This window comes from Mus musculus, chromosome 6 (genome assembly GCF_000001635.26).
Source record: "Mus musculus strain C57BL/6J chromosome 6, GRCm38.p6 C57BL/6J".
NCBI classification, from domain to species: domain Eukaryota; kingdom Metazoa; phylum Chordata; class Mammalia; order Rodentia; family Muridae; genus Mus; species Mus musculus.
The window spans coordinates 22,954,383-22,973,163 of record NC_000072.6 but is presented as its reverse complement, the minus strand read 5'-3'; the positions used below and the strand labels follow the sequence as shown (position 1 = coordinate 22,973,163).

At 37.1% G+C, this 18,781-nt stretch overlaps 1 protein-coding gene across 9 annotated transcripts in view; it reads right to left on the bottom strand.

The window, feature by feature from the left end:
- The window catches only part of Ptprz1 (protein tyrosine phosphatase, receptor type Z, polypeptide 1), a 177,602-nt gene that overhangs the window by 79,753 nt on the left and 79,068 nt on the right, over window positions 1–18,781 (bottom strand). For all 9 annotated transcript variants that reach the window (XM_006505013.2, XM_006505014.4, XM_006505015.4 and 6 more), the window contains exons 3-8: window positions 13,355–13,534; window positions 11,417–11,568; window positions 7,907–8,002; window positions 7,371–7,437; window positions 295–452; window positions 2–152 (exon numbers count right to left, since the gene is read on the bottom strand). In XM_006505013.2, the coding sequence (XP_006505076.1) occupies window positions 2–152; window positions 295–452; window positions 7,371–7,437; window positions 7,907–8,002; window positions 11,417–11,568; window positions 13,355–13,534 (804 nt within the window). The remainder of the gene's footprint in view (window position 1; window positions 153–294; window positions 453–7,370; window positions 7,438–7,906; window positions 8,003–11,416; window positions 11,569–13,354; window positions 13,535–18,781) is intronic.

Below are 18,781 nucleotides of genomic sequence, written 5' to 3'. Positions count from 1 at the left end.
CCTACTTCGTGGATCTCTTCCTTTCCAGTATATGAGGAAAACACCTGCCTGGAAAACTTGTACTGTTGTTCTCGGAAATTGTTTTGTAAGTAATCCATCAACATGACATACCCAGACTGTTGCATTGTGAGAACTTCACAAAATACAGCCAGCTGGAAAGAAGACCAAATCGTTTAACACGCCTGCATCAAAAGCTTCGGTAAATGCTCTAAAATGATACACAGCAGCAAAGCTGCAAAAGAATGCTTTTACAAAAGCTTCAAATTACTTCAATATGTGAACCTCTGAGATTACCTGGCTTTCAGAGATGCTAACTGTATCCTTAAAAACAATCCATTCCACGGTGTCTGTGCAGGGAGGGGATGTCAATGATCCATTGTAAATGTAATACTTGTCAGTGGAGTTTGGCAGGAGGTTCTGCAAGACGAATGGATCTAAAGCAGCCTGCTTTCCTATGAAGTAATGATACACAGCTCAGCTGGAATCCCAACACTGGAATTTAGTTATTAAATCTGCTACCACACAAGGACACATACTTACTTATATATTTAGTTAGAATTAAGTTTAAGACTGTTATTCACATATATAGCATGTGTATATAAGCAAATATATAGAGAGAGCATACTAATTGTCTTACATATATCTTTATAGGTTGTTAAATATCTTGTCCTGCAGCATGATGCTTTAAAAGGCCATTTCATATAAAAAGATAAAGAAATATATGATTACCTCAATAGACATCAGCTGCGTCTTTTGAAAAAAATCATTTTAGTTCACAGAATACAAAAACAAAGGTCTAGACTGTTAAAGATTATTTTTGAAAACCAAGAGCAAGAATTGGTTTAAGGGTAAATTACTGAAAGCTTCCCCTAGAAATAAAGAACGAGACAAGGGTTCCTCATACCATCATTTTTGTCTGATACTAAACACAAAGAAAAGGGAACAAACATGGGCTGAGTAAGTGGGTCCGTGACTTCATCCCAGCGCCTTCGGGGCTGAGGAGGAGGAGGATCATGAGTTGGATGCCTACATGGGTTACTTGAGGAGATGCTCTTCAAAATGGGGCAGGAGTGTTGAGAAAAGCTCTCAAGGGTTATAGGAATTGTTGTTATCACAATTTGCAAACAGCACATGGCTGTGCATCTGTGGTTCAGGGAATACCACAGAGGAGGAAGCAGAGAGAGATTTTAAGAGCCAGAATACCAGGACTTCGGTTGGGAAACAGTCTCTCCTAGAAATGGCTATAGGAATAAGACTGTAATGGTGACAGTAGTAACCAGCATGTTAACATGAAAGGATGAACATTTCATGGGGTTTCACCCCTAGACAAAGAGCCACAGATAACCAGTGAGGACTGGGAGAGGGAATAATAAACTCATCCAAGGTTTAGCTTGAAAGGCATACACCCACAAACAACAAAAGCACACTCTGCAGGTTGGATTTATATACATTTTTGCACACACATATGTACATGTGCACACATACATATATATGTAAATGTGGGTGACAGGAAACATTAAAGAAAAAGAGGCTATCAACTTGAGAGTGAAGGGGGACATGGAATGGCCTAGGGGGGGCATAAAGGAAGGAGAAGGGAAAATGATGTAATTCTATTTCAATTAAATACTACTTTTAAAAAGTGGGCTTTCTAAATAAACAGTGGTCAAAATGGCTACCACTCCCAAAGCAATTGCCAAAAGAACTATGTATTCACTCTGAAAAAGTATTTTTAAATGAAGCAGGAGACTGAGGAACCTCTTGGAAAAGTAATTAAGTGATTATTGTCAGGGAAAATAGGAAAAAAGAAAGCCAGGTGTTTTTAGCCAACATTCCTTGTATTCTTGATCCTTTGTAATTTCAAAATCAATACCAACTGATGCTCCTCTGCTCTTTTATGTACTATTCTCCTATATTAGGACAATCCCACTCTTTTAACACTTTGTTATGTGGGGAGCACAACAAAATACTATTAATGGCAAGTAGGGAAAATTCAGTTGTAATAGAGAACAACCTCAAACATGGTGAAAAAGCATAAATAATAAAATATTACTGTTATGGGAATAAGCAAGTGTTGTACTCTGAGTAAATACTTGTCTTATTAAGAAATGCTTTAAAGAATAAAAGTAGAGGAAGAATTAAGGGCACAAACAAAATTACACCGATAAGAATTTGTAAGGCAAGGAAATTAAGTAAGCTTATCTGCAGATGAAAAACATTTATAATCTTCATAGACAATGCAGAACCAATTTAAGGTGCTCGAAGTGTCTCCTTTTTCATTTAAGTCTAGTATTACTTTTATCATATACTACATTTGCATGCTTCAAGATAAAATTGAATTAAACATGTATATTGGGAAACATTTTTAAAAGGCCATTCAGCTTAATAGATGAATTAATCAAAGTCCCTGTGCACAATAAAAATACAAGAAAAATACCAATTGTATTTCTACACCAGTTTTGAACAAAAATACTGTTTTTCTGTAACATGATTTATTTCCTCTATTCTTTTTCTTTAAGTTTTTTTTTCACACAATATATTTTGAACATATTCTTCCCCTCCCTTATTCCAACTCCTCCCAGATTCTTCCTCCCTCTATCTCCACACTCAACTTCATGACCTTTCTCTCTCTTAAAAACAGACCAACAAGAACCCAACCCAAATCAAACTACCACCAATAAAACAACAAACAAACAATGGAGGTTATTTTGGGTTGGCCAACTACTCTTGGGTGTGGGTTCTGCCCTGGGATGTGGTTGACATACTCAGAGTCACTCCAATGAAGAAAACTGATATTCCCTTTCCCAGAAGCTATCAATAGTACAATCAACATGGTTTAAAATAGCAACAAATATGATATATGAATAGAATCTATATTGTAACATAGTGTAGAGATAATGAACAACAGCAACAACAACAAAACTCTTTTAAAAGGTAGAAAGGACCACGGCCTGGGTTTGAAAATTAAATATTGTGTTAGGGTCTGATTTTCCCCAAATTGACTTACAAGTTCAGTAAACTTTTATTAAAAAATCTCAGAAGGTTGTGTGGGTGTGAGTGCACATTTGTGTGTGTGTGTGTGTGTGTGTGTGTGTGTGTGTGTGTGTATGTGCTTTTGTTTGCATCCTGTGAGTTTGTGTTTTTGTTGTTGATGATGTCTGCTTGTTTTTTTAACACAGAGTCTCAGTATGTTGCTGACTGTCCTGAAACTCACTATGTAGACCAGTGGTAGGATTAACAGCAAGATCCACTCTCTATGCTATCTATCTGAACTGGAATGCTGATAAATGTGTGTATGCATAGTATATTCTCAATACATATAACTTGCTAGACTGCTTGCCTAGAACCTATGATGTCCTAGATATGATCCCAAGAACCAAATAAAACCAGTGTGGCCGTGTATACTTGTAATCCTTCCTATAAAACAGAGTCAAGAGGATCAGCCCATCCCAAGTAGCACAGTGAGTTTAAAGTCAGCTTGATCTTCATGGGACCTGGTCTCAAAACATAGTCATTGTGAAGACAGTGAACTAAAAAAATGGAAAATGTATTGAGCATATACTATGCATATATACATTTATAATTATATACAGGCTATTCTTATATTTATTTGTGTTACATATATTCTTGAACATGAACTTGCATGCAGACTAGAAAATCCCTATACAATTATGGGTGCATTCTACTTTGGGTCTTCCAACAGTGCTTGTCCACAGCACCACCTTGGGCATCCATCCCCTTTTGTTCTGTTCTGTCCTTATCCATGGAGTTGGTGATTTACTCGCTAGTTAGATCTGTCTCTTGTATTTGCCAACATGTAGCCAAAGTTAAAACCCAGAAAGTGCTTTCAAGATTTTCAACTTCCTGATCATACTATTCATGGGTATCATTAATAATTAAATTAGAACATTTGAGCTAAAAGCTAAATCTTACAAATAGAAACCTATTTGACTGAATTACATTTCTTCAAGTTCAAATAAAACCTTATGTTAGTCCATTAGAAAGTTTACATTTTGTTTGGCTTAATGGACTACTAATGTCTGTGAAATGTCCAAGATCAAGATGAGACTATCAGAGTTTAGAGCTGAATTAGAACTGGGGAAAGACCATGTGGCTTTAGTCCTACACAAAGAACTTTAGGTAACTGAGGAAAGCTATGAGCAAGATGAGTGTTCTTCTCCAGGGATGGCCACACCAATTGGTTGTCCAGTGCTAAGTGGTCAGATCTGAAAAGGTGCATAATAGGTAACATTACATGTATTAAATAGGTTATATTTAGGAAATAATAATTGTTATATAGGCCATGGATTTTATGGATTATATGAAGGGAGATTTGGGAGGGAGGAAATGGAAGAGAGAAGTGCGATTAAATTTTATTTTCAAAAATGAAAAAGATGATTTATCAGAGTTCAGATCTCAATTCAAGTTCTCAGGAACTGATCAGAATTTCCCTGTTAATCTGGAGGTTTTCTCCAATTTCTGTCCTGCTTTTAAGTCTTGATGGTTTGTTGATTAAATAATCTACGAAAGATGAAATTTATTTTACGTGTGCCTTATGAAAATGTGATTGTGGACTATACTAATTAAATAAGGAGTCAGAAATTGGTGTTCTGGTACCCGGGAGAAGATGGATTGATGCCAGAAGATCTCGAAGCAGGGCAGAGAGAACAAAGGTTTGAGACTTCTGTGAAGGTGTGGAACACAGAATTTCCTTGGAATATGGACAACTATTAAAGGTAAAGAAGGTTAGAATAAAAAGAAGAAAGAAAATGTTTATTTCTTTCTCCTTAATAGAGAATCCATTCTTCCTTTTCTTTTGTTGGCCACACCATGACCGCTAGAGGGGGACATTCTGATGTATGAACACCAACTGATTGTCATTGAAAGATGGTCCTTTTTCTGGCTACTGTGTTATAACCAACTGTGTGGTGTTCACTGTATGATGGACAATGAGTGCTGGCTAGTGTGTTATGCTCATTCTGTCATAGGCACTGAGATGGCCACTGTGTGATGACCATTGTATGATGCTCGGTAGCAAGTATATTTTCTTGCTGAGGGGCTAGAACTTTATGGTATTTGTTACACCTGGTATTTGCATGCTTGTCCCAAAATTCTGTCCTAGATATTGCATAGAATTTTCAATTATGGTTCTTTTTTTTCAGTCATGCCACCATCTACTGAGAAAATGGACTATGGTGACATTTTGTGACTTGGAAAGTAATCATGAATTTCATCTGAGTAAGTGCATGAGAGACATACACCTGGACCAACAGGACTCCACTAATCCTCTGGCATTCATCTCAACCCCAAACCCTCAAACTTGATGATCAACCAACTTGCTAGATCCTTCTGTGCGGAGGTTGACAATGAAAGAAAAAAAAAAAAACAACAACGAGGGAGAGAGACAGATAACCAAGGGCCACAGTACAACCAAGCAGTAAGGGAAAGCTGCTGAGAATTTAAAACCAACCAGTACTTATAACAATGGCATGCACAGAGCCACCTCAGAAGTTATTGTAAAGAGTTTTTAATATACAGATCCCTGGGCCTAGTCTGCAATTGTGCAAGCAGAAAAAATATTTCTGATGAGACCTTCCATTTGAGAATCACTGATCTCTTCTTTGCAGTTGGAAAGATTTCACTAATACTTTTCTGTGTGTCCTGCTTGAAGAATGCTAATATTTTATCTTTGTATCACTGCAAAGTCCCCACCGATTTCTCAGTCTACAAATGCAACAATGTCCAGCAGCACAGAATAGCTATGATGAAAGGAGGATCAGGGAGAACAGGTTCTCGACAAGAAGTGGGGTTTCTCTTTTCGAGAGAAACGTAGATGAGCAATCAGCCCGCGATATAGTAAGAAGATTTTATATTCTGCATGACGTTTATAGTATTGAGTTGTTTACAACTCTCCTTACATGGAGAACATGGGTCAGGACTAAGAAGTCTGAGTGCACTTCTAGAGTCTTGTTGTCTAAGGGTAAGAACTACTTTCAATCTAAAGATTTCCTATAATAATAGCTTAACAGCCCAAAATAGAATTCTATAGTATACTGCACTCTAGGGGATGGTCTTGACTTCAAAAGAAAATAGAGTAGATTCTATAACCTCACAAGTTTATAGTTTGATTCTCTTGTCCCGTGAGCTGATGTAGAACACAGAAATAGTCTATGTTTAGATTTTATATACCTTGAAGGAAGTGTGGAAATCCAACCTGGTTTCTTTCTTTCAGTTGACTAGAATCCACTTTCTGACTTATTGAGAGAAAATTAAGCAAGGCTCATGATATACAATGTTTAATTTTGCTTTCTAGGCGGACTAAGCAGGGAGTCACCTGGACCTTGCTTTTGATTACAGGAGAAGGGTTGGAACAGGCTTCTCCCCTGCAGGATTCCATATATTCCTGACGTCTGAAAATGTCAGTCAATTGTGACCAGCAAATGTAAGAAGATGAAACACTCCTAAATTGGACTTTTGCCTCTAAGAAAGGGTCTATGTACGTCTTGTTTCTGGCTCTAGATGTGGTGGCTTTCTAGAAAGTAATAACTTTCATTTTACTGATAACCAGGGGAGAATAAATGTTGTTTGTGTGGGTTGTTACTAAATGTAAAATAGCAACCACAGGTTTTGAGCCTGTCACCAGTGTTGCCAACAGCATTTGCTGTGACAGATGACAAGATCCACTTAGGTGCCCACCAGGCAGAATAATAAATATAAAGCACACTCCATCCTGTTCAAAGTTAGCATCTTTCTTCTTGCAAATATCTTACCTCTTTGAAATACTCATCTGCCAAGAAAACCACCGATGTATAGGTGTCCACTTGAGTAAAATTCTCTTTTCACTTCATAATTTAGTATTTGTAAAAATTAATTGGTCTTATAGAGTCTTTAAGGTGATGTACAATGCAGACTCCGAATAGAATAATGTTTTAAAAGGATACTACAATTAGGTTATTTTTTTTTAAGAATGAATTTAGAAAATAGCAGACTTCTTTTTACATTGATAGCCTATACATTAAACTTGTAATTAGCCTATTAATAATTTATGTATTTGAGACAGTACCCCTTGCTGGCTGCTCTGTAACTTGACATATGGACTAAGGCTGCCTTGAACTCACAGAGATCTACCTGCCTTTGATTCCCAAATGCTAAGATTAGAGGCATGTTCTGAATCGCCCAAGTTTTCATAATTTTTATGGCACAAAATTCTCTTATAAATTGTTATTTACATAGTGAGAAATATACAGAGTGGTCAAGCATGTGAAGCGAGATATGCTCATCTTTAAAAACACCATCCTCTCCATCTTTTACAAATGATTTTTGTTACATTGCAGATACTTATAGTTATTCATCTTGTAATCTTAACAGCTTACCAAAACGACTAACACTCTCAGTTCCATCAATAATGGCTTTGTAATCCAAATTTTCTTCAACTCCAACCTGTTAGAGAAGAATGGCATTAAGAAAACAGAATCCAAAAATTGACTAACTGCTTAACGATAAATTCCAAATGAGTATAAAGAACATATTGTCCCAGGTGTGGTTTTTGTTTTTCAACAGCAAGGTAACAACAAAATAAATAAAAATTAGGTAGCTTTACATTTTATATTGTGAAAAGAAAAATGGGAAATGCCATGACTTACAGTTACTACTCATGAGTTAAGACACATGGATAGACAGGCAAATCTGTGTCCTTACAACTGTCCACTCCAGCTAGAAGAAACCTATTCAGTTATAAATATGAATCCTTTTTAAAACATACCAGCCTTCTTGGAAATGACCACCAGTGATCATTATGGTTGTGACCTCTTTAGCTTGTAAAAGTATTTATATTAACATATATAACTGACAGTAGCTATGATTTAAGACTGGATTCGGTATAAACCTATGTACAATGTACAATAATTACCTCAAATAAAATGGATAAAGCCCTTAATCTTCCTTTTCCTTTAACTGCTTCCTCAAAACTGGAAAATCTGTCCGCATCAAAGCAGTAGACTTGCATCTGTGAATGTAATGATGGTAGCTTTATTAGAAGCACTTCACAAAAGCAGATGAGATGTAACAGAGAAGCCAAATAACTTAGTAAATTCTACTGAAAAGTCTACAGACTATACACAGTTCTATATTCTCTGTGTTTTCCAAACAATTTCACAATTACAGATATACTTAAGCAAGTTTGCTATCATTTGTATCTTTGGGCATAGAAAGAAATACAGAATCTTCTCTAAAACAGCATGTATTACAAGGGGAATAGCAATAGCCATCATAATAATAATTCATTAAGTAATCATTGAATGTAAAACATTTGACAAAAGCTCTTACAACTATTTTGCTTGAATTGTACAGACCTGGAGCTCACTGTTTCTTGACTGAACACTCCATTCTTGATGGAGCATTGTTACAATTTGGGGTATTATCATGGTGTACTTACTGTTCTTCCACTGAAATTCTAAAGAACTCTGCTTGTATCTAAAACTACCAAGTGTTTTAAGCTTCCTGTTGTAGGTTCTACTGTGAAGCTAACCCTTGTGAATGTCTATTCTGCTCTAGATGCTCAGTCATGACAGGTTCTATTCCAACTTTTAATGTGTTCATTGCCCATGGACTAAAATGCAGGTGATGGCAGTGTATAAGGGTAGAATCAGGCAATAGTAGAAACCCTCTGAGAACACTCAAGGATTGGTAGCGGAAAGGCACCATTCAGCAGGATGGCTGTGGCTGTGATGTACCATCAATGCCTTCTCAGAGTGGATATCTCAGCTGACCTCTGAAAGACAAATAGCTTTGAGCAATTGAAGTCAGAAATGATGGTGGTTGGTCTCCTTGTTCTCTGGAGACCCTGAAAGGTGTACAAAAAAGAAAGTATAAGCTGAAAGTCATTTTCTGTGATAGCAGTGGATCATTGTAAGGGAATGGGCTGGAGGAACAGGCAGTGGTCACACTAAAGAGACGTGGGAAATCACCAATGCCTTTTAGAAAGCAGCCATAAGGATGGGCCAGGGATAAGAGTGTGGACAGACTGAAGGAGATTAAGATTCAAGAGCACCTAATATATTATCATTTAATAAGCTATGAGGAAATAGTGGTGGTTTGAGTTTGGTCTAAAACACACATAATTTTTAAAAATAATTCATAAGACTTTTTATGGGATATGGGAGACAAAGGAATAAAGAAATTGAGAAAAACAGAAGGGAAGAAAGAATGGAGAGAGGAGGGGGGAAGGGAGGAAGGAGGAATGGGTAGGTTCTAGGATGCTTCTTTGAGGTCCTATTTGCACAACTGCATGGAAAATACTTCTAATACTTTGTTTTTATATTGTATGTGTATGAGTGTTTTGTCTTCATGTTTGTCAGTGCACCACGGGAATGTCTGGTGCCTGAGAAGGCCAGAAAAGGGCATCTGATCCCCTGGAACTGGAGCTACAGATGATTCTGAGCCTCCGGGTGCTGGGAACTGAACCCCGGTCCTCTGCAAGAACCACAAATGCTTGTAACCACTAAGCCAACTCTTCAGACTTGGCTTATTTTTATTTTTAATTAAGTACTTATGTGTATGTCTTGGTGGAAGTGTGTGCAGGTGAGTGCAGTTACTGTTAGAGACCTTTAGGGGGAGTTGGATCCTCTGGAGATGGAGTTACTGGCATTTGTGGGTCATTTCATTGCTGCTGGGAACTGAACTGGGTCTGCTGCAAGAGCAGTACACAATTCTTAATCGCTGAGCTATATCTCAAGCCTGAAATACATCTTTATAAAGCAATAGAGTAAAGAAAAAACAAACAAGCAGACAAGCCAACAAACAACCCTTCCAAAAAGAGTCTTTTGAAGAAAATATTTATTTGGAATTTAATGCATACAGTCTTTTATATTTATTTTGATTGCTCAAGGCTTTTTTGTGGATAGCTTTTTTTTTTTAAAGTCATTTTAAAAGTAGGTAATATTGCATGAAGCTTAAACTTTAGATGTGAGATGTTATATACTTAAATAGTTGGTTTTTATTTCTTTGACAACATTTAATAAATATGATTTTATTCCTGGATAGTTAATATGTAATCCTTCCTGGTTATAATCCACAAATGTAATTATCTACATGTTTAAATGGCCTTTTGATTCTTTCACAGAATTCACCTTGATATGTTTTGATTTTTATTATTAGCAACTACTTTGATTATAGAAGTAATACAGTTTCATTGTATACACTTGAGGATATTTAAAATAGAAAATAAGAGGCATTTATAATACTGTGAGCATAAGAGAGCTGCTGTTCACCTTTCCATGGTTTCTCTGAATGACTTTTTAAAGAGTATTAAATCTATTCCCTTCTTTAACTTCATATAATACGTCTGTTTCATAGGACAGGAGTGGGAGCAAATCTAGTAATGTGTACAACATTGTATCATTTAACCCAATCTCTGTGTAATTAGTTTTCATGATTTATAAAGCTGTAAAAATAATGCTGATCAGGCTATTTTCATATTATTATTTTTAACTCATTAATAGGATAAAACAGTTTGTGTTGTTTGTAAGGGTTTGTGTGTGTGTGTGTGTGTGTGTGTGTGTGTGTGTGTGTGTGTGTGTGTGTAATGGCATGCCATGATGTGGGTATAGAGGTGAGAGAACAAGCTTGGCTTTTGGGTCTTGCCTTCCACGTGTTTGAAGCTGGGTCTTTTTGTTGCTATTCCAAGGAACCTGGTCCAAGGACTTCTGGGAAGTCTCCTATCTTCTCCTCCCATGTTGCTACAGGAACATTAGAATCACTGGCTAAGTCATCTCCCCAGCCCCAACATGAAACTTTTTTGTGTAAATACATCATTCTAAACATGATTTTTACAATGTCTAATATTCCATCATAATGTATTTAGTCATACTCTTTGTTTCAATATTTAATATTGTAAATAAATCTTTACACATACAATTTGAGGCATAGTTATAATTATTGTTGTTATGCTCTGAATAATAAAGTATAGAAAATAAACAAAGTTTTTAATACAAACCAAACTACTTCCCAGAAAGTTCAGCACTTCAGAGAAACATAGGAAAATGTATATCTATATACATCATTTATCATACTTATAACACTTTTCTACTTTTAAACATAAGATTTTCCTTGTTTTAATTAGAGGACTTAACTGAAAGCATTCTGCTATACATTGATGACATCACCCCTTTTATTATTTTAGTCATTCAACTCCTCATTTGCATTTATTTGTAAGTTGCGACCTGGGTATCTAGAAGTAGAAAACTAAAGATGGTTCTTATGCTCATTGAGTTTACAGTCTTGGGAGGAAAACATGTATTGATCAAGTCATCAAGACACAACTGTATGTTCTAAATTCTCACCTCCACAGCCAGTCAAAGTCTGTGTAAGAGAAACTCTCAAAGAAGCAAGGATGAGCCTGAAGCAGCAGCTGCTGCCTTACCTCCAGTGGGAACTTCTGTCCTTCTAAGCTATGTTCCGATCCTTCAGATGACACATTGCATTTTCCCCAGTGGAAAGTTATCTTGCTTGCCTTGAAGACCTTTTCTGAAAGTCCTCCACTGAGATAGTAGTCATTAGTGAGATTTATTTCCACTAAAGCAAAAATAAATCCAAAAAATTACATCTAAGTTTCTGAAAACCAAAATTAGGAATTTAACTGAATCTCCTTTTACTTAGGATAAAACTCACTTGACAGATTTAAGAGTTTTAAGGTCATTTGCATTTTAAGTTTGCCCTCATATTAACACACAAAATGCATCTTATTGCCACAAATCAAGGACCCTGCAGATATGACCACAGTTTGACTCTCACCACAGGACAGCCGCCCACTTAATCTAATTGGTCAACTGAGACTGCCATTCTTCTAAGGCTCTCTGGCCCCAAGGTGCTTGATGATAATAATAGAACATAGTAAAGGGAGTCAGAGGAGATGGCTAGAAGCAAAGCCTTTCCCTGGGAGAGCTCTCATCTTTCACTGACAGCCTGTTCCTAACCACCACCCTCACCTCACCCTTTTTGCTCAATCTAATCCCTACACTCTGCCCAGATGTCATCTGGCTCCACAAACTGTCTTAAGCAAGCAGTTAGCAAACCCCATCATATGAGAGGATTCTGTATTCCATATTTGAACCTGGAGTGTCCACCATTAGAATTGGAAACTTCCCCAAGTCCCACAGAAGATTTTACTGATTGTATTTTTACAAGTAATCTAAAGGGTAATGATTCTCTTGAGAGCCTAGTACAAAGATGATGATGTCTCTCAGTCAGGTTTAAGGAGTCCTTGTTCTGCTCACCAGAAATCATATTTGACATAGGCAGTAGTGATTAAATCCCATACATTGCTACCCAGCTAGTGATATAAGCTTCCACTGGTTATGATAATAAGAATGTCTAGCACAGTGTCAATAATGCAAACAATGGCACATGTAGCTTATGAAGCACCTGGCAGGGTGGCAATTGCTTATACCTCTTAGCTACTTGATTCTCATATAACCTTAGGGAGCAAAAACTACTGTAACCTCTGCTACAGATAACACACAAGGCATGTCTGATCCATGTTTGACTATGACAAGATAATCAATTATAACTAAATTGAAGAAAACCAAGTAATGGTACTTTTATTTGGGAAATGTAAAGTTATAGTCTATTGACCCTTAAGTATCTACTTCTATAAGCATCTTTTGTGAGATTATCTCATTTTTCAAAACATGTAAAATATAATTCCTTAAAAATTCAAGAAAGGTCTGATAAACTATACATAGATACAATAATTTTCAATATTTGGCATTTTGGCTATTTTGCTTTGACATGGAACAGTTTTTCAGGAAATTGTATAAATACAAGTGTATATCTTTGCAAAAATTAGAAAAAATTAAAATTATAATAGCAGATCTATTAGTGTTTTTTTTTAGATTTTGTTCTTTTTGTTTTTTTGTTTGTTTGTTTGTTTGTTTGTTTGGTTGGTTGGTTGGTTGGTTGGTTGGTTTTTCGAGACAGGGTTTCTCTGTATAGCTCTGGCTATCCTGGAACTCACTCTGTAGACCAGGCTGTCCTCGAACTCAGAAATCTGTCTGCCTCTGCCTCTCAAGTCCTGGGATTAAAGGTGTGCGCCACCACGTCCGGCTTATTACCTTTTTTTTACATCACCAAATTGCAAGACCACTTTCATCATTCAAGAAGAAAATACTGCATGATGATATTATTTGTTAATTTTTTTGTACCAGTTTTTAAAATGTTGCCTAAGTGCTGGATCTGTTACATTTGCCCTATTACCATCGGCCTCTGTTCAGTTCCTAGCATATTATTGAAAGGAAATGCATCTTATCTAAAAATATTTTCATTATAAAAATCCTGTCGAAGGCAAAGACAAGGATGTTACCTGTTTTCCCAGTGTTGTGAATGAACGTGTTTTCCAAGGACGCTTTTTCCCAACCCTGAAATTTCAGTTTCTTAAGATTCACATTGACTTGTGTAAGATCTTCATCAATATTAATAGGAGACTGCTTTGGGCTATTACATATTGGATATTTCTTTCCCCAATTTTTTTGATTTAGTGCTCCTAGGGAAAAGAAAAAAAAAGGAAATTAGTTTCTAGAATTACCATGGAAAAACTAAAAATTTTAACATTATCAAGTAGTATATTACAAAAGAATAGATTAGAATGGTATAAAATGGCTAATTTTTAAAATAATTATGGCTTGATTAGAGGCTGGGTTTTAAATGCCTCATCATATCTCACATCACAAAGAGAGTACAGTGTAGACTGGGCTTTCAGCAAAAGATGTGTTCACTTAGAGTTTCCCTAAAATCCTAAATATTGTAAACCATAGGCCCACCCATTCCACTGCCAAATTCAGGATTCATCAATAGGTTGTTTTCTTTGTCACCTTTTCCAAATCTTTAGAAAGCCACAGTGTATGTAACATAGACAGGCATACTCAGCTGCAGACTGAAAGGTCAGGCACCAGGAGGTGATGCTGAAATCTTTAGCAAATCATGTGAGGTAGCCATTTCCACACTCTCTGTCACTGCTGCCACCAAATGACTCGGCTTGATTTCCATCTGTTCAAGTCTTATTTATGAAAAAATAATCATCAGAAATCCTTTTACTGTATGGTCAGACAACCAGGTCTTATTCTATCAAGACTTCTGGGTGCAGTGGGAGAATTACCATCTCTTCCACAAAATGAACAGCCCTCTGAACCAATAAGTAGCCTTCACTGCCCTTTCTTCACTCCCACCTGGAGACATTCCTCATCTCCCACTTTCATTGTATCAAAGCTAAGAGTGGACATTTTTTTTAATTTAAAGTTTCATTCAAATATTTTGCAATATTTATTGTAAGTCCCAGACTTAAACTTTTCTCAGCTTTCCTACAGTCACCACAAGGAAAGGACAATGGCAGTGTAGCTTCAGTAGATAAAAATTTTCACAGCTTTTCTTTCTCAAAACGAGTATGGGTGAAGCTGAGTTAATATTACTCAAATCTGGGGAAATCTCAAGTAAACATTTCTAGTGAAACCCCAGCCTACACCACACTCCCCTGGCAGTGGGAAAGATGATGCGGGCTAACTTCAATGTAAACCGGATTGAAAGACCACCTCTTAATCGTGTGTCGAAGCTAATTTGTGAAACATCCTGGGAAAGAACGGATCATTAGTCACACCATGATCTGCCCCTGAAGTCTTGGAGAGAGCAGATAATACCTCACAGTGAGGCTTCCATCAAAATCAATAGGTGCTGAAAACATCCTCTAAATGCTGGCCATACTCCTCTAGAGGAGTGGAGCACACTGTGTTTTGGATATGCACAATGATGATAGCTTCTAGGAACAGTTTTATTGGTTTCAGTAGTGATATGTTGATTTCACTTCGAAGACACTTTAGCATGGCGGCCAGAAAATGCTGCTTATTTTACAAATGTCGGTGTGAAAGGAGCATAGAGAACTGCAGCATGAATCAATAAGTCCTACTTATGGTTTACATTTTAAAATAATAGTACAATAAACTCGCTTTGGAAGAGTCACATAGCCACAGTTCACAAAGCATGCTATTTTAAGTCTCAGATAACACTGCATGTGACAAAGAAGTTGGATGACTCTGGTCCACTTCATTTCATCTGCACACTGACTTGGATCTTAGCATATACAAGATAGATTCTTTTTTTTTTCTTTTTTTGAGACAGGATCTATCTATAAAGCCCTAGTTGTCCCGGAACTCCCTATGTCCAGGCTGGCCTCAAACTGTCACCTAACCACCTGCCTCTGTCTCCTACAGACGGAAGGAATTAAAGGCATGTGTTACCATACCCATCTTCCAAACTGGAACTCTTGATTTCTTCTCTGAAACAAATTCTTAATACTCTTTGCCATTCTCTGAGCTTACAGATCATTGATAGGTCTCAGTTTTCCACCTCAGTTAGTCATGTGGGATCTGCCTTCAAAATATATTTCTAATTAGATAAGCTTTCATCTCTACCATCACCACTCTAGCTCATGCCACAGTCATCCTTTCTATACTTAATGCTCCACAGGAAGGCTCCTGAAAGAGGCCTTTGGAGGGCCAGCTGTCAGTAGTCTCGGACTTGCATTTAAATACAATCCCTAGGAAATTCATCTACATAAATCTGAACTAGCTTAGAGATTTCTAGTGCTTTTCATCCATCCACAATTTAGTCCCTTCTACAACTCTGTTCTCCCTGTAGCAATTACAATTATGAAATGACCCTCTAAATTCTCACTGTATTTTATACCTGTCTCATATAAACTGTGTGCTTAGCAGTGGGCAGTCACTCTTTTGGTTGATTCATATGCTATGGCAAAGGCAATAGCAAGTCATCTGCTTGATTTTGGTATAGAGCAATTGTGGGTTTTAATGTGGCTAGCTTTGAAGAGCTGGATTACCAGAGTGTAAAAGATAGCATGCCTAGGAACAAGGAGCCAGGGCTAGGAGCTGAGGATATGACAGAGCAGGCAAACTAACAAAACCAGGTATCACCATGTTACTATCTCTCAGAAGTGAATTCTTCTAACAACAACAAGAAGCCAAGCTTCAAATGAGATACCTTGTTGCTACACTTATGAGTCCCTGAGCAGAGAGCCTAACTAAGTGGGCACTCTTCAAAACTCCTGGCATACAGAAACTGTGAACAAATCTGCCTACCTATGTCATAATTTTTTCTGAAGTCAAAGAAAGCCAGATACCAGTAGTAAATCTTATGATGGTTTTTTGAGACTCTGTTACTGGGATAGTCCTAGAACTAACTCCATAGACCAAGCTGACCTTGAACTCAGAGATTTGCTTGTCTCAGCTTCCCAGAGTGCTAGAATTAAAGGCATGCACCACCACACCTGGCTCAGAAGTAAATCTTTTAAAAAACACACATCAGCTCTCATACCACTTACATCCTCTTTGCTTTTTTTTTTTTTTATCATGTCTCTTGAGGATTGTGCTATAGCAACAATTGCTTTCATTCTCTTCCCAGAGCATCAAAAACTTGGTGCTTACTCCCGTCTCCTGGATTGCTCTCCCAGATATCTGCAAGGCCCATGTACCTCCCTTTTTGGCTTCAGTTGGGACTCTGCTCAAGTGCAACTGCCCAGAAACACTTTCTCCTAGCAGTATAGCAAAATGCTTTTCTGCTCAGTGCCTTTCCTTTTCTTTTCTTTTCTTTTCTTTTTCTAATGGCTAATGTTTATCTGTGTTGTTTCCACACCCTCAAATCTATAATAAATCGTACAAGGTGGGTGTTCAATAAACATTCGTTGAACCTTACAAAATATGGTGGTAGTTTTATGTATTTGAACTCATGGGACACAAAAACAAAACAGTAAAGAAATTAAAGAAAACAAAAGGTCAAATGGTCAACTGTAGGAACACTTCAAAATCAACAATAAATCTTGCTACTGCTGTATGATAGTAGAGTCATTTCTATTGAACTTCTGCTTAATGATACCAGAAAAAATAAAAGGTGTGCGTTCTATGTTTTCTTGATATAGCACAACGGGACTGAACAGCTGGACTGTGTTTCAAATGTATTGAAATGGCAGAGTGCGAGTCAGTTAACTACACTTGCCACACTAGGATTTTTGGAACAGCACAGGATCTAAATGACTCTTTAATATTTATGATTGGAAGACAAAAGAAAAGGGGCGAGGATAAGGCTAAGGATTTTATTTTTAGCAGGAAAAAAAAAACAATAAAGAAAAAAGACAAAGGCCAGAAAGAATCATCAACTGAGGACTCTAAAGGTCAGGTCATTTAAATAACCAGGAGTACAAAAATCATGAGACGTTAGCCCATAAATGTCAAAGTGTATACACACACACACACACACACACACACACACACACGCACACACACAGGTACATACAACAAAGGTAACAAGCATTTGATGCATTTCATCTGTCTTTAATACTGAAAGATTAAACTACTCTTATACTTAGGCATCATTATATAAGTTCTCAAATTTATCACTAACATAATTGGAGGCTTTAATATCTGTAGAGGTTAAAGCCTAAGATTGTGCATCTGAAAAAGCAAGTGGATAGACTCATTATTTAAACTGAGTCTATGTGAGCTGTATTTAGATAACTTTCAGAAGATCATTAGAGATTTACCTATAGCAAGGTTTTCAGAGGATTGAATGGGAGCTCTAGGTGACATAGGCAAATTATTCCTTTATCGGATCTTTCATTCATTCGTTCATTCATTCATTCATTGACACACCTAAATTAGTACCACTCCCATAGATTTCTTGTGCTCGACTACTGGAGCATTAAACAAGCTGTAAATTTACAGCTACCTTGACTACTTCATGTATACACTATTGCCAAATCAAATCTAGCAGACAGAAAAAGAAAATTAAGATTTTGTGAAATAGTCTTTTCGAATCGAAGTATTTGTATATCATGTCCCCTTTCTTCCAAGTGGAAAGGAAAGCAATTCCAAACTCTGTAGGAGACACACAGGAGATCAAGGTCATTTGCTTGTTTGTTACATCCTGGAGGGGAATGTGTGGGGAGAATGTCAAACATACCCGCATAGCCTGTCTGAAAGAGGCTATGACGAATGAAAGTGACCAAGCGTGGTGAACGTGTACTAGTGCTGTCATTCATGGATAGATATGATCATGACAGAGGGAGCTCATACCTTGCTCCTCTGAGTGATAAGCCTGAGAAAATTTGGGTGACAGAGAAACTGAGGCACAGCTCAGACAGCCATGAGCAGAGACATGGTGTGTGTGTGTGTGTGTGTGTGTGTGTGTGTGTGTGTGTGTGTTTAATGAGTACAGTGTCTGCTCACACATTCTGCAGAGGCTAATGGAAAGGTCAGCTATGGACCTGGGCCAAGGGAGGTGGGAGTAGGGAATGTAGAGCTGCATTATCAGAGATTATGGTTGCCAATCAGTAACGTAAGCAGAAAGGAAAAGGCTGCAAAATCAATGGCTGTTTTCACAGCCATCTCCTACTAGCAAAGTATAATATTTTATATTATCCTGAACTTATCTGAATGAACATAATCTGCCTCTTATTTAGCACCTTCTGTAGCATCTGACATATAAGGATTACATAACTATTTGCCAAATGAAGACAAACTCCAGTGCTATATAGTTACCTATTTCCAATGTTTGTATGCTACATAAATTGACCAGTTGCTATTCTAGAGAGGAATACATTTTACAAAACATTCTTCATGGAATATATTACTTCATTAGTCACTAGCATTTAAAATATGAAGTGGAAAAAGTAAATATAAAACAAAGAAGGGATGTATAAAATAACATTTATATGCAAATTTCTGACTGC